The 13,640-nt window shown below is 44.0% G+C and overlaps 1 protein-coding gene across 2 annotated transcripts in view; it reads right to left on the bottom strand.

Moving 5' to 3' along the window:
• The window catches only part of ccdc30 (coiled-coil domain containing 30), a 138,070-nt gene that overhangs the window by 18,486 nt on the left and 105,944 nt on the right, over positions 1-13,640 (bottom strand). For both annotated transcript variants that reach the window (XM_080215260.1, XM_080215259.1), the window contains 3 exons: positions 9,707-9,877; positions 7,657-7,866; positions 1,232-1,389 (listed from right to left, as the gene is read on the bottom strand). In XM_080215260.1, the coding sequence (XP_080071386.1) occupies positions 1,232-1,389; positions 7,657-7,866; positions 9,707-9,877 (539 nt within the window). The remainder of the gene's footprint in view (positions 1-1,231; positions 1,390-7,656; positions 7,867-9,706; positions 9,878-13,640) is intronic.

The following is a 13,640-nucleotide window of genomic DNA, read 5'->3' on the forward strand; positions in this document are numbered from 1 at the left end:
CTGTTATTTATGGGGAGAGCGCGGGCAAAGCTTGGTGAGCGAGACCATTGGAGTTTGAAGTAAAGTAAGTACAGTTTGTTTATTAGTCACAAGTAAGGCTTATATTAACATTGCAATGAAGTTACTGTGAAATTTCCCTAGTTGCCACATCCGGCGCCTATTTAGGTACCAAGGGAAAATTCAGATGGCCAATGCACCTAACCAGCACGTCTTTCAGACTGTGGGAGGAAACCCACGCAGACATGGGGAGAATGTGCAGACTCCACACAGACAGCGACCCAAGCCGGAATTGAACTTAGGTCCTTGGTGCTTACAGGCAGCAGTGCTAACCACTGTGCTGCCTTAATTCAGTTATAAGGGGCTTTTACTTTTGCTTAAACATGCACTAAACTGTTCATACTACTTGTCCCACTTTTACAGTCCATCTTTAAAATCCAACATAATGTTGCCACATTCTGCAATAAGCAGAAGTTCAGCTTTGCATGATTTCCTTATAACTTTGAGCCTTTTGCCCAGTTTCAATGCGGGATTCCTAAAGTAGCACACATTTTTCTGTCTCCTCTCCTAGAAGTGGAATTTATGGTTCCACTGATTCTGGTTCCCTCCAATCCCTTAACCAAAGGGACATTTCCTCATGCGAGTCTGAACAACTAGCAGGAAGTTCTGACCAGATTGTGAAACACAGCAAGCTCAATTCTGTCCTTTGTTGATGGCCAGAACAGGGATTAACAAGTGGTCAGTGAAATGTGTTCAGGAGCAGCAACCAGCCATGGACAATTTTCTTTTCACTAGTCTGGTTATACGGAGGCTGTTGTATCACTGCATCTGCTGTCCCGTCTGAAGCTCCCTAACTTTATCCTAATCAGGGCTTCCCTGACCAGCTCTTCTGCTGTACAATATATCAGCATATAGTGCATCAATACTCAACCACTGGATGATGGTGCTGGGTGGGAATTGGGAAAGGAGCCTGATAGAAGTAAAATGTGTGACATCAGCAGAAAGTAGCTTAGACTGACATGGCAGATCATCTGTTCAGCTACACTGCTCTAGAATACAGTGATTCGGTTAATAATTCAGAGTTTGGCCAGAATGACTGGTTAAACTAACATTTGTGCTTGATAATAGACTTACTTTCATACTAAGATAAATTATGCGCTTGGTTTCATTCTTTACACAATACCCCACTCTCTTTCTCTCTAACATCATAGGCTCCTGCTCCTTCAGGGTTTACCTCTGAAGGACTTCCTCCTGTAGCTGATTCTTGAACTTGGCTGCTGTGTCCCTGCTTTCCTTTAGTTCCATTTCCAATGTTTCCCTCTCCCTAGCTCGTGCCTCTGACAGTCGTAGCTGATGCTGAATGCTGCACAGGTTCTGCTGTAGCTCTGCAGTCTTCAGGCCCAAGTCACATTGTGAGCATCCAGGGGAGAAAGAGGGGAAAAAAAGAAATAGAAGCATTTTGGATGACTTGCAAACATCACTTATCAAATAACCTACTAATCAAAGTCAACAGTCCAGATAAGCAAATTTGGAAAAAGGGCTTGGAAGCAGAGAAGACTGAGGGGTGACCTGATTGAGCTGTACAAGATTATGAGGGGCACGTACAGACTGGATAATGAACTGTTCTCCTTAGTTGAAGGGTCAGGAGGTTTAGTGGGGGTATGAGGAAAAGCTTTTTTACCCAGATGTTGGTGACGCTCTGGAATGCACTGCCTGGGAGGGTGGTAGAGGCAGGTTGCCTCACATCCTTTAAAAAAGTATCTGGATGAGCACTTGACACATCCAGGGCTACGGACCAAGTGCTGGCGGATGGGATTAGGTGGGTGTTCAGGTGTTTCTAATATGTCAGTGTGCATTCGATGGGCTGAAAGGCCTCTTCTGCACTCTGTATTTGATAAGGTGTGATAAATTGAACATACATTGGGCAGGATTTAACCCAGCATTGGCTGGTAGTGAGTACTTCTGCTCCCGCCATTTTCACTGGAGTTTCCCCTTGCATGCACCCCTCATGTTGGGAAACCCATGATGCAGCTTCACTGTTGGCAGAGTCAGAAGGTCCCTCCAGCTGGAACAGTCGGAAAATTCTGCTCATTGTCATCAACAGAGGTGAACAGATACATGAAGAAGAAGTCTTTACATTCAGTTAATGTACACCTTGTCTGTAGCCACCTTGAATCACACCTCCACAGCTGTGTGAGATTCCCTGAAAGCTGTCATGACTCATTTACCCTGTGGGAGTCAAATCTGCCGCTCATTTTCCAGCCTATACCTCAGCTCCATGAATGGCTATTGGGAACAAAGGTCATCCATTGAAGAGGTGGCTGCTTACTTCATTGCACTAAGCCAAGACGGTGCCAGGGCAGCATCAAAACAGCAGTCACCCTCAAAACAGGGGCAATCATCAAGCGGGCCACTGGCCCTTTAAAAATGCATTTTTAATGCCTTGACCACTTGGGATGAACGCTGCGATATTCTCCTGTGAGAATGTCAAGGATAGTGGTGACCCACTGCATAATATTGTGCAGCAAAAGGTTACATGTGCAAGATCCAAATAAGGGTGAAGTAGACTACTCATTGGAGAAAGAGGAGGAGGTGATGTTTACACATTCTCCTCATGTCTGCATGGGTTTTGTCTGGGTGCTCCTGTTTCCTCCCACAAGCCAAAGATGATCAGGTTAGGTTGATTGGCCATGCTAAATTGCCCCTTAGTGTCCCAAGCTGTTGTTGTTGTTCGTCCATCGTCATCAATGAGAACCTCGACACCATTAGTCATTTTGAGGCTGGATGTGATGTGTCCAAAGATGACTGATCAGGCCAATTCAGGCACGGAATGTCCTGGCACATTAAGACAGACTTGTGTAGGCACTGTAGTTGTTGCGTTGGTGGCTCTTGACTTGCGTAGCTTGCGTTTCAGTTGTGCTTCAGTGATGCACCTTACTTCGTAAGCTTGACAGCCCTTGTGGATAAGGCAGCGCCAGATAGGGCGGTTTTGTGCCAACACTTCCCAGGTGGTCGTGTCTATGTCAAATGACTTCAGGGAGGCCTTGAGTGTGTCTTTGTAACGTTTCTCCTGCTCTCCACATGAGCGTCATCCAGCAGAGTTCCCCAAAGAGGAGCTGCTCGGGTATGTATTCATCTGGCATACGGATGACATGACCTGCCCACCGGGTCTGCGCTCTCATCAGTGTGTGGATTGATGGCAGACCTCCTCTCAAGAGGACTTCAGTGTCTGGTACTTTGTCTTGTCATCTGATGCGTAATATTCTGCGAAGACAAGTCATGTGGAAATGATTGAGCTGTCTTGCATGTCTTTGGTACACAGTCCACATTTCACAGGCGTACAGGAGGATAGTGAGTACCACGGCGCTGTAGACCTTCAGTTTTGTTGCTGGGCTGATTCCTCGATGTTCCTATACAGTGGATCGCAGTCTACTGAAACAGAACTTGCCTTTGCTATTCTGCAGTTAACTTCCGTATCAATAGTCAGTGGTTGGGAGAGGGTGCTGCCAAGATAAGATACTCTTGCAGCATGACATAGATAGGATGCAAGGCTGGGCGGAGAAGTGGCAGATGGACTTCAACCTGGATAAATGTGTAGTGGTCCATTTTGGCAGGTAAAATGGGATGAAGGAGTATAATATCAAGGGTAAGACTCTTAGCAGTGTAGAGGATCAAAAGGACCTTGGGGTCCGGGTCCATAGGACTCTTAAATCAGCCTCGCAGGTCGAGGATGTGATTAAGAAAGCATATGGTGTACTGGCCTTCATCAATCGAGGAATTGAGTTTAGGAGTCGGGAGATAATGCTGCAGCTTTATAAGACCCTAGTCAGACCCCTCTTGGCGTTCTGGTCGCCTCATTACAGGAGGGATGTGGAAGCTATTGAAAGGGTGCACAGAAGATTTACAAGGATGTTCCCTGGATTGGGTGGCATGCCTTTTGAGGATAGTGTGAGGGAGCTCGGTCTTTTCTCCTTAGAGAGACGAAGGATGAAAGGTGACCTGACAGAAGTGTATAAGATGTTGAGAGGTATAGACCGGGTGGATTCTCAGAGGCATTTTCCCAGGAATGGTTGCTACAAGAGGACACAGGTTTAAGGTGCTAGGGAGTAGGTACAGACGAGATATCAGGGGTAAGTTTTTCACTCAAAGGGTAGTGGGTAAGTGGAATCGGCTGCCGTCAGTGGTGGTGGAGGCAAATTCGATAGGGTCTTTTAAGGGACTTCTGGATGAGTACATGGGACTTAATAGAATTGAGGGTTATAGCTAAGCCTAGTAGGTAGAGATATCATCGGCGCAACTTGTGGGCCGAAGGACCTGTTTGTGCTGTAGTTTTTCTATGTTCTATAAGTGAACTGGTCCACTGCCTGTAGTTTCTGCCCTTTGATTGTAATTATGGGTTCTGTGTATGGTGCATGAGGGGCAGGTTGCTGCATGACTTTGGTCTTTTTAAAGTTGTCACAAGCCGTGGAAATTTTGTCCATACTGACTTGCATTTCTGGCTCTGAGCCAGTATACAGGACGCAGTCATCGGCAAAGAGGAAGTCTCTCAGAACAGTCTCCTTCACTTTGGTAACAGCTTGAAGTCTCCTCAGGTTGAACAGCTTCCCATCCACTCTGTACTTGAGGCTGATTCCAGCAACACTGTCCTGGAAGGCATCATTCAGCATTGCAGTAAACATCATGCTGAACAGTGTGGGTGCGAGCACACAGCCCTGTTTGACACCATTGGTGACTGGGAATGCCTCAGAAGATTCTCCACCATCCAGTACTCTGGCCATCATGGAACTGGTGTACAATCTGAACGAATTTGGGGGGGCAGCCAAACTTTGACATGATCTTTCAGAGGCCTTGTTGGTTGACAGAGACGAAGGCTTTCGCAAGGTCAACAAAGGTTGTGTAGAGCTCGCGATTCTGCTCCTGACCCTGACAATTCTCCTCAAGTTGGCGCATAGCAAAAATCATGTCAATAGTCCCGCGACCTTTGTGGAAGCTACACTGCCTCTGGAAGCAGGCCCAGCTCCAGATGAGTGACAGACGATTTAGCAGGACTCTTGCGAGGATATTTCCTGTGATGGAGAGCATCGAAATTCTTCGGTGGTTCTCGCATACTTGCTGATTGCCCTTCTTTTTGTAGAGGTGTACAACGGAAGCATCTTTAAGTTCCTGAGGAATGGATCCTTGCTTCCAAAAGGACTGGAACAACTCAGTGAGCTTCTTGCTAAGTATAGGACCTGCAGCTTTGTAGATCTCTGTGGATATGGCATCTGCCCCTGGACAGCTGGCTGACAGCTTTTGTGACTTCGGCTACTACTGGTGGGTCATCCATGGTGCTGTTGATATTGACCTGGGGAATCCTGTCTATTAGGGTGTATGGGGTGTCAGGGAGGGGTAGTATCTCTGATGGAGGAACACGTGACGACCTTTTCAGGGCAATTTGTCCACCCTTTATCCCCAACTGGCACTCAGCTCTCACCTGTGGCTCCCCATAGCTGTTTGCATGCAACAGCGGCCACACCCTGTGCAACGGCTTCCACAAGCCGGCTAAACCAGGTGAGGATAGCCAACGGGTCTCAACCCTCGGTGAGATAGGGAGATGTCTATCCCAGCGTGTTCAGATAGACTCTGGCAGATTGAGCAGATGAGACCAATGGAAGGTCCAATGGTCAAGAAGACGGTCTCTGCAAGTGTTGTGGAATGCAAAGAGCAGTCCCAAACTGTATAAACGAGGGGAACTAGCGGGGTAAATACGTGGGGTTATGGGGATGAGGGCTGGGTAGGATTGTGGTTGGTGCAGGTTCAATGTGTCGAATGGCTTCCTTCTGCATTGTAGAAATTCTATGAACTACCTGCCTCAGCTGAGGATGTAACCGAGAAGAATGAGCAAGAGGAAGAGGAGGCATAATGGGGGAAATGCTGAGAGGCATGCTTGGGTACCGCTAACTAATCAGCATATGACTCCGTAGAGAAATTAGATGATCTAGTAAACAGGCACTTCTCCTAAGCAACACTAGGTGTACCTTTGGAAGCAAATGTCTGTCCAGTCATTGCCTTTGATACCACTGCCATCTCACATTTCCAGAAGATACAGATTTTCTCTGTTGTGGCGGAATGGACAAATGTCCTCGAGACTCTTTGGCAGCACAACGACTAAACAGTTCACCTTCATAAGTCAGCATTCAGTGTCTTGAACCACTGTGACAGAGAGGCCTACAAATGTTTCTTTGAGGCTGCCCCATAAAGAGTGAAGGAATCACCCACAGGCTTGGCCAGTGTCTACAGAGTGCAGATATCACAGATACTGCAAGAAAAATGCTGCAACTCAACACTGGGCACCATAAAGTAATTTTATCACCACACACAAATGCCAGGCAATGGCTATCTGCAACTTGGGAGAACCTTGCTGAATCCCCCACTATCAATGACATGAAACTGAACTTGAGCAGCTATATAAATACTGTGGCTACAAGAGCAGGTCAGAGGTTCAAGGATGAAAATTGAGGCCTCACAAGTGGAAGTAAACAACTTTGAGTTTTATTCTGCGAGAATGGCAGACACACACTTCTCCACTTCATGTCAAGCAGATCTAAATATATCCACGTCCAAAAGAATCAAATCTGGACAATATCCAGTTTTGGACTGACAAGTGGCAAGTAACATTTGTGCCACACGAGTGCCAGGCAATGAACATCTCCAATAAGAGAGGATCTCATCATCACCTTTTGACATTCAACGACAACATCATTGCTGAGTTCCCCACTATTAAAATCCCGGGGGTTACCATTGACCAGAAACTGAACGGGACCAGCCATATAAATACTGTGGCTACCAAAGCAGATCAAAGGCTAGGAATCCTATAGTGAGTAACTCACCTCCTTGACTGCCCAAAGTTTGTCCACCATCTACAATGCAAAAGTCAAGAGTGTGATGGAATGCTTGCCACTTTCTCGGATGAACACAGCTCCACAACACTCAAGAACTTCAACAACATGCACGAAAAAGCAGTCGACTTGATTGTTACCCCTTATACAAACATTTGATACCTCCGCCACCAATGAATAGTGACAGCTGTGTATAGCAAACCCCTGACCACTGCCATCTAGAAGGACAAGAACAGCAGGTACCTGGGAATGCCACCACCTGGAAGTTCCCCTCCAAGCCACTCAGCATCCTGACTTGAAAATATATCGCTGTCCCTTCACTGTCGCTGGGTTGAAATCCAGGAGCACCCTACCTAACAGTACTGTCAGTATACACACACATGCATGTATGCACACATGCACACAGATTGTGTATGCGGTTACAGCAACATCCTGTGGTAATTTAGAATAAATGGTTAGCCACAATCATTTCAGTACTCTGTCATTTCCCTGATATTTTTCTTGCTTAAAGCACACATTGCTTTATGAACGACCACCTACCACACCTTTCACTTGCCCTGATCACCCTAATTCCTTTGGATGCTTTTCTGTATTGAACGCACTAGCAGCAAAAGGTTGCTAATTCAGTTTTAATAGGCTATGTCATTTTGCAGAGCCCAAGACAGTGAACATGAGAGACAACCTTCTTTTTCACACGTTCATGCTGAAGGATCAAACTTCAACAGAAAAAAAAACTTAGCATAAAAAATCCCCAAATGGTAAATGCTGCACAATCTCTCACCCTTTTCTCTGCACATTTAGTTCTGTTTTTCTCTGCTAGGAGTTCATCCTGTACACTCTTTAACTGTTTGCCGAGATGGAAGGTCTTGCCAGATTCCAACTCCAGTTCTTTCACCCTTTGCTGCTTAATGTCACACTCCGATTTCAACATTAACGTGTGTTTATCCAGTTCAGCCAGCTTACATTGCAATGCTTTGAACTCCAAGTTCACCTATGAATACAGAATTGCAGAAATTTAAGCAAACAATTTTGGCTCCTTTCGCCTTGTGCTACACCAGAGCTACTTTTTTCACATCCTTGAATATTTTTTCATCAAGTGATTATTTAACTCTCTCTTAGATGTTTAAAATAAATTATTTTAGACTACTGTCTTGAAGTTGATTGAATTATTAGTCACAAGTAAGGCTTACATTCACACTGCAATGAAGTTACTGTGAAGTTCCCCTAGTTCCCACAGTCTGGCACCTGTTCGGGTCAATGCACCTAACCAGCATGTCTTTCAGAATATGGGAGGAAACCGGAGCACACAGAGGAAGCCCACATAGACACAGGGAGAATGTGCAAATTCCACACAGTCAGTGACCCAAGTTGGGAATCAAATCTGGATCCTTGGCACTGTGAAGCAGCAGTGCTAACCACTGTGCTATCGTGCCAACCCTAATCTATTCTTATATTCTTATAATTTTGGTACAAAAACACTTCCAATTTCCCCCTTTTAGGTTTCCAGTACTTGACAAGCTTTTCCATAATTTTGAACATTTCTATAAGCTGTCCCCTTAACCTTCTCTCCTCTAGCAATTTCAGCCTTGGTGTTGTATCAGAAGTGCATCCCTGGTGCAATTCTCCTATCTTGACATGAGATCAAAGGTTCCCTGAACACAAAAGCATTACTTGCATTAAGCATGAAAGTAAGACATTATATGCAAATAAATGCATTACAAGTTGGAAGCTGCCTTTGTAAACACTGGTGCAAAAGTTAAGGGCCAGAGTATAGAACTTTATTTAAACTAAAACCAATTTGTTCTTAGCTGCAAGGTTGGCTGGAAAAGCTGACCGTTATTTTGCTTCATTATGGAGAAAGAATCTCATATTTCTGGCAGAAGCTAAACTTTCAGTTTCTGAAGGGAGTCAGTGAAGAATTTCTCGAGCTGCACTCCAAATGCATTTGTGAAGAATTCCAGTTTGGTATTTTGAAACAAATGCAATCTTTAAAACAAATAAAATCTTCACATGCACGTTATCCCTACACATAGTGGCCAGAGGATGTCCTACCCCACATTCCCTTACTAGGAATTACTGGCAGTTGGAAGAAGGTGCAGCCAGGAAATGCAAATATGCAAGGAAAAGAAAAATCAAAACTTTCACTGGTATTTAACTGACTATCATCATGACAGAACATTTTGACAACGAGTTACAAAAAAACTGAATGAGTTTATCAGAGAAATGTGGAGTTCACTGACCCTCCCATGTGACAGACAAAACATCAGTGACAGCAAGTCTATCTGGTGTGTGGAATACTGAGCACCTTGCAATTGAATGGTCGCCTTCTGTGCTGTAAATCTTCATGTGTTTTTAAAGTTAATTTTTTTACCTCAACAGAAATGCGAGCCAGATTAACTTAAACAGGAATATTACAGAGTGTGAAGGTCTTGCAGCGCAGTGGTCGGGTACCTCTGGGACAGAGATTCTGGGTTTAAGTCCCAGTTCTGGACTTGATGGCCATGGAAGGCATGGCAGTCAGTAAGAACAGGAGAGTTTCCAGGTTAGTCAGACTGCAGAAAACAATGGCAAATCACTGCAGTACTTTGCCTAACAATGGGCCAATCCAATGGAAGTACATGGTTACCAATGCCTCTTAGGGCATGTTACCCGAAGGAGGAGAATTACAAAGGAGAATTTCTGGATCATAGTCATTGATGGCTACATGCCAGCTTCAACTGTACACATCAGTTCAGGTCACTAAAATGTAAGAGATCAATTCACTCTTTCACTAGAAATATCCTAAAAGCATCAAGTTGAGGATTTTTTTTTGAACATTTTCACATGCTTACCCTGCTGTTCTCCTGATCGAGTAGAGAATTTTGTCTTTGCAGCTCTATCAATTGTTCTCTTTTGTACTTCAGTTCCTTTTCGGCAGTGCTGCACAGGTTATGCACCCTCTGCAAATCCTGCCGTAGCTGCCGGGACTCCTCAGTGTGCTGCAACAGCAATGCTTCCTGCGACTGAGATTATATAAAGAATCAGTTTCATTCTTATGAAAAGGCAACCGAGATTCCTACACTTCTCGTGGCACCTTTCCACGCAAGCCCAGGAAATTCAACACCAGCCCTTTGACCTCCTTCGTTCTCACCATCCAAAGCCACAAACACTGCTTCCATGTGAAACAGCAATTTACTTTCACTTCTTACAATTTAACGTAGTGTATACACTGCTCATAATGAGGTGTCCTCGACATTGGGGAGACCAAATGCTGCTTGGAAGGTCACTTTGCAGAACACCTCTTTTCAGTTTGTAGGCATGGCCCCAAACTTTAGCTCCCCACTCCCACTCTGGTCTTTCTGTTCTCAGCCTCCCAACACTGTTCCAGTAAAGCTCAACATAAGCTCAGAGAACAGCAACTCAAATTTTGATTCACCTTACAGTCTTCTGGATTCACCATTTGAGTTCAAGTTGCCTCTTGCCCCATTTTGATGTGACCACTGATTCTGCTTTCCCACTTGCATCTCCTCAGGAAATATCTTTTGTTCCACTACCAGCTCTTTTTGCCTTCAGTATCATCTCCTTGGTCACTTAATCACTCCTGCCTTCCGCCTATCACAAGTCAGGAGGCTAAACAAGGAGAGTGGGACTTCAGCCCCTCGGTGGGAAGGAACCATACGCTCACGAGGAAAGCAAATTGTACCTTCATCATTATTACAGAATGATCAAAGTATGAGAGTAAATATATCTTATTGCAATTGTATAAGATTGCAGAGAAACCACACCTGGAGTACTGTCTACAGTACTTGGTCACCTCAACTTCCTTCAAATGCAATGAAGGCTCAACAGATGGATTCCTGGAATGAGGGGATCATTCAAGAGGTAAGACTAAGTACTCCATGTTATTATAATGAAGTACATGAAGTTCTTAAGGAACTTGATCGGATACATGCTTCCCCTGGATGGGGAGTTTAGAACTCAAGGTCAGAGTCTCAGAATAATGGTCACCTATTTAGTGCTGAGGCCAAGAGAAATACCGGGTAGCAATGGCCTCCTGCTAACCCACCTCTTCTAGCAGCTTATATTGCTCTGAATGGCCTCCACTCATTCTCCAGATCAAGCTGAATTCTAAAGGGAATGCCTCCTAACCAATTTCTAATAGTACCCGATTTGTGCAGAAGCCTTGCAGTCAGCAAAATATTTCTCAGCACCTGCCACATCACTCCCTGTAGACCTTTGTAACTTGTAAGAACAACGGAAAGCACCAAATACTTGCAAATCATAATGTGGAGTTGCCAGCATTGGACTGGTGTAGGCACAGTAAGTAGTCTCACAGCACCAGGTTTATTTGGTAGCATGAGCTTTCAGAGTGCGGCTCCTAGAAGTGCTTCGAAAACTCATGCTACCAAATAAACCTGTTGGACTTTAACCTGGTGTTGCAAATCATAGTAAGCATCAGAAGAAATCACAGAGCAACTAATCTTTAAGTAATTGATGATTCCTTTAAAGGCACTGGCAGGGAATCTCCTGTTTTGGGACATGTGTTCAGCTGTGTGAGGTAAATGGACACTGAACTCTAAAATGGCATTGTTAGCATTGTATCAATGCCAGGGACATCATGTTGGAAGTCCAAGGGCACTCAGTGCCCAGAAAAACAGGAACTAATTAGCCCTATTTCTGGCTCTTCAGATTATAGATCCCAGCCTCTTCATGTACATGGTACAGAGCCATTTAGTAAAGGATGAATGCAAAAACTAAATTTAGCATGAGGAATGATTAAAAATTATTTTTGTTATATTAAAAACTTGTGTTAAAACAGATGTTATGGACAGGAGGAATTAATTTAGAAGGGATTAATCTGAAGCAGTACTAATTTTTCCTCTCGCCATAAACAGAAAGGTGATTTGATTTGTTTTCCTCTTTGTGAGCATTTTTTCCCTCAACTCCTCGGTTTTTGTGTGATCCAATTTTCTATTATTAAACCCACAGCAAGTTCCTCAGGAACTTAATGAATAATCCCCTCATTCCAGGAATCTGTCTACTGAATCTTCGTTGAATTAGAGGTGAGTCAAGGTGACCAAGTACTGTACACAGTACTCCAGATGTGGTTTCTCCGCAACCTTATACGATTGCAATAAGATATATTTACTCTCATACTTTGATCAGTCACACAGCAAATTCCAGATAGGATGAACTCAGAGTTATTTTCTTTGCACACACTTAAAATGTCGGAGAAGGATCACAACACCACCTCCACATTCGGATAGCAAAAAAGGAAGATTTACAGTACAGAGACCACAGAGAAAATAAATATTGATTCATGTGGATTCCAGAGTCCTGTCAGGTATACCTTCACAAAGGTTAGTGGGCTGAAACAGATGTTGTAAAATTCATTTTTCCAGTGGCATGGACTTCACAGAGATGAATCAATTTTGTGGGTGATGGCACAGAATTTCCAGTAAAAGCAGTGTAGATGGGGCCAGGTGTTCTGTCTGGGCAAAGCTCCTTTTCTGGGAGTCTGCTAATCAGATGAGAAAAAACAGCCTGAGCTCTTCAGCTTAGCAAGGCAATTTTACTCATTCAACAAGCCAGAGGCCCATGTCACATGGATCCCACCTCTCCACCCAGTATCCAACAAAGAGTGTGGATAAATTGTTTGGAAGATGGTTGGGTTTCAAAGATTGCTAATTGTCTCAGCCGCTGTGAATTGAAAGAAAGGCGGCGGGGCCTTTTATCTTAGCAGACCATCAGACTCCTCCTGGCCAACCTGGGTTTTTAGATGCTGATGGCCTTCAACTCACATTCTTTATATGTGGGCTATACAATCCACACTAGTCATTAGTGGCATATCAGAGATAACAAGATGCATGTTTCCCTGAAACTGCACTGTGGCTACTTTTGTTCCGGGGTCACAGATGGACAGAGATTCAGCCATTTTAAGGATCTTCTTCTGTTTCAAAATTTTTGAAACAGCAATGATGATATCTAAATAGAGTTTATAAAATATACAGGGCTGAGGTCTTAGCCCCTCACACAGAAAAATGCTGGAAACACACAGAAAAGAGGGGCAGCATCTATAAAAAGTAAACTCGCAATTCAATCAGTATAGTGGAAATACGAGTTGCCACACCTGACAGGCATCTGGCTGATTCTTTCTGGTCCGGAGTTTGTATGACCCAGAGAAAGTCTATTTGGCATTCAGATACCTATTTGTTACTAAGCTATATGAAAACAGTGTAAGAAATCAATTGTACAAAATTGATGGGACAATGCTCTCATGCTGGAAACAAGATTGAGAAAGTAATTTACTTCGAAATCAGCAGGTGCTGAATCTGCATCCTAGGCAATTGAGTTCATTATGTATCATGAGTTGCCATCAAGTGGTAAGAACTGAGTAATGCAGCACACCCGAATATAAAAGTCAGACCAAAAAAAGCATTGATTGCTGCCACTGGGTAATTCCATAGGCACCTCACTATTATTTGTGCATGAGGTTAAATAGTGAATTTCATAAGATACTACACTTTCTAATAAAGGTCAAAGCAATTATGAATAGAACCCAGAACAGAAACCCTAGTTGGCTATTCAATCTCTCTGCGACTGATTTGACTTATTATTATTGTCACATGTACGGTGCAGCCTGTGGTAACGCACCGAGGTCCATAAAATGTTTTCGCGAATGTTATTGGGGTCGCGCTAAATCACTAAACCGGAAACAGCAAAAAAAGGTCCAACCGTCATATCCGATTTCGCGCTAAATCGGGGCGCAAAAAAATCAGGGTTCCA

This window comes from Carcharhinus amblyrhynchos, chromosome 30, assembly GCF_965287045.1.
Source record: "Carcharhinus amblyrhynchos chromosome 30, sCarAmb.v2.hapA, whole genome shotgun sequence".
NCBI classification, from domain to species: Eukaryota; Metazoa; Chordata; class Chondrichthyes; order Carcharhiniformes; family Carcharhinidae; genus Carcharhinus; species Carcharhinus amblyrhynchos.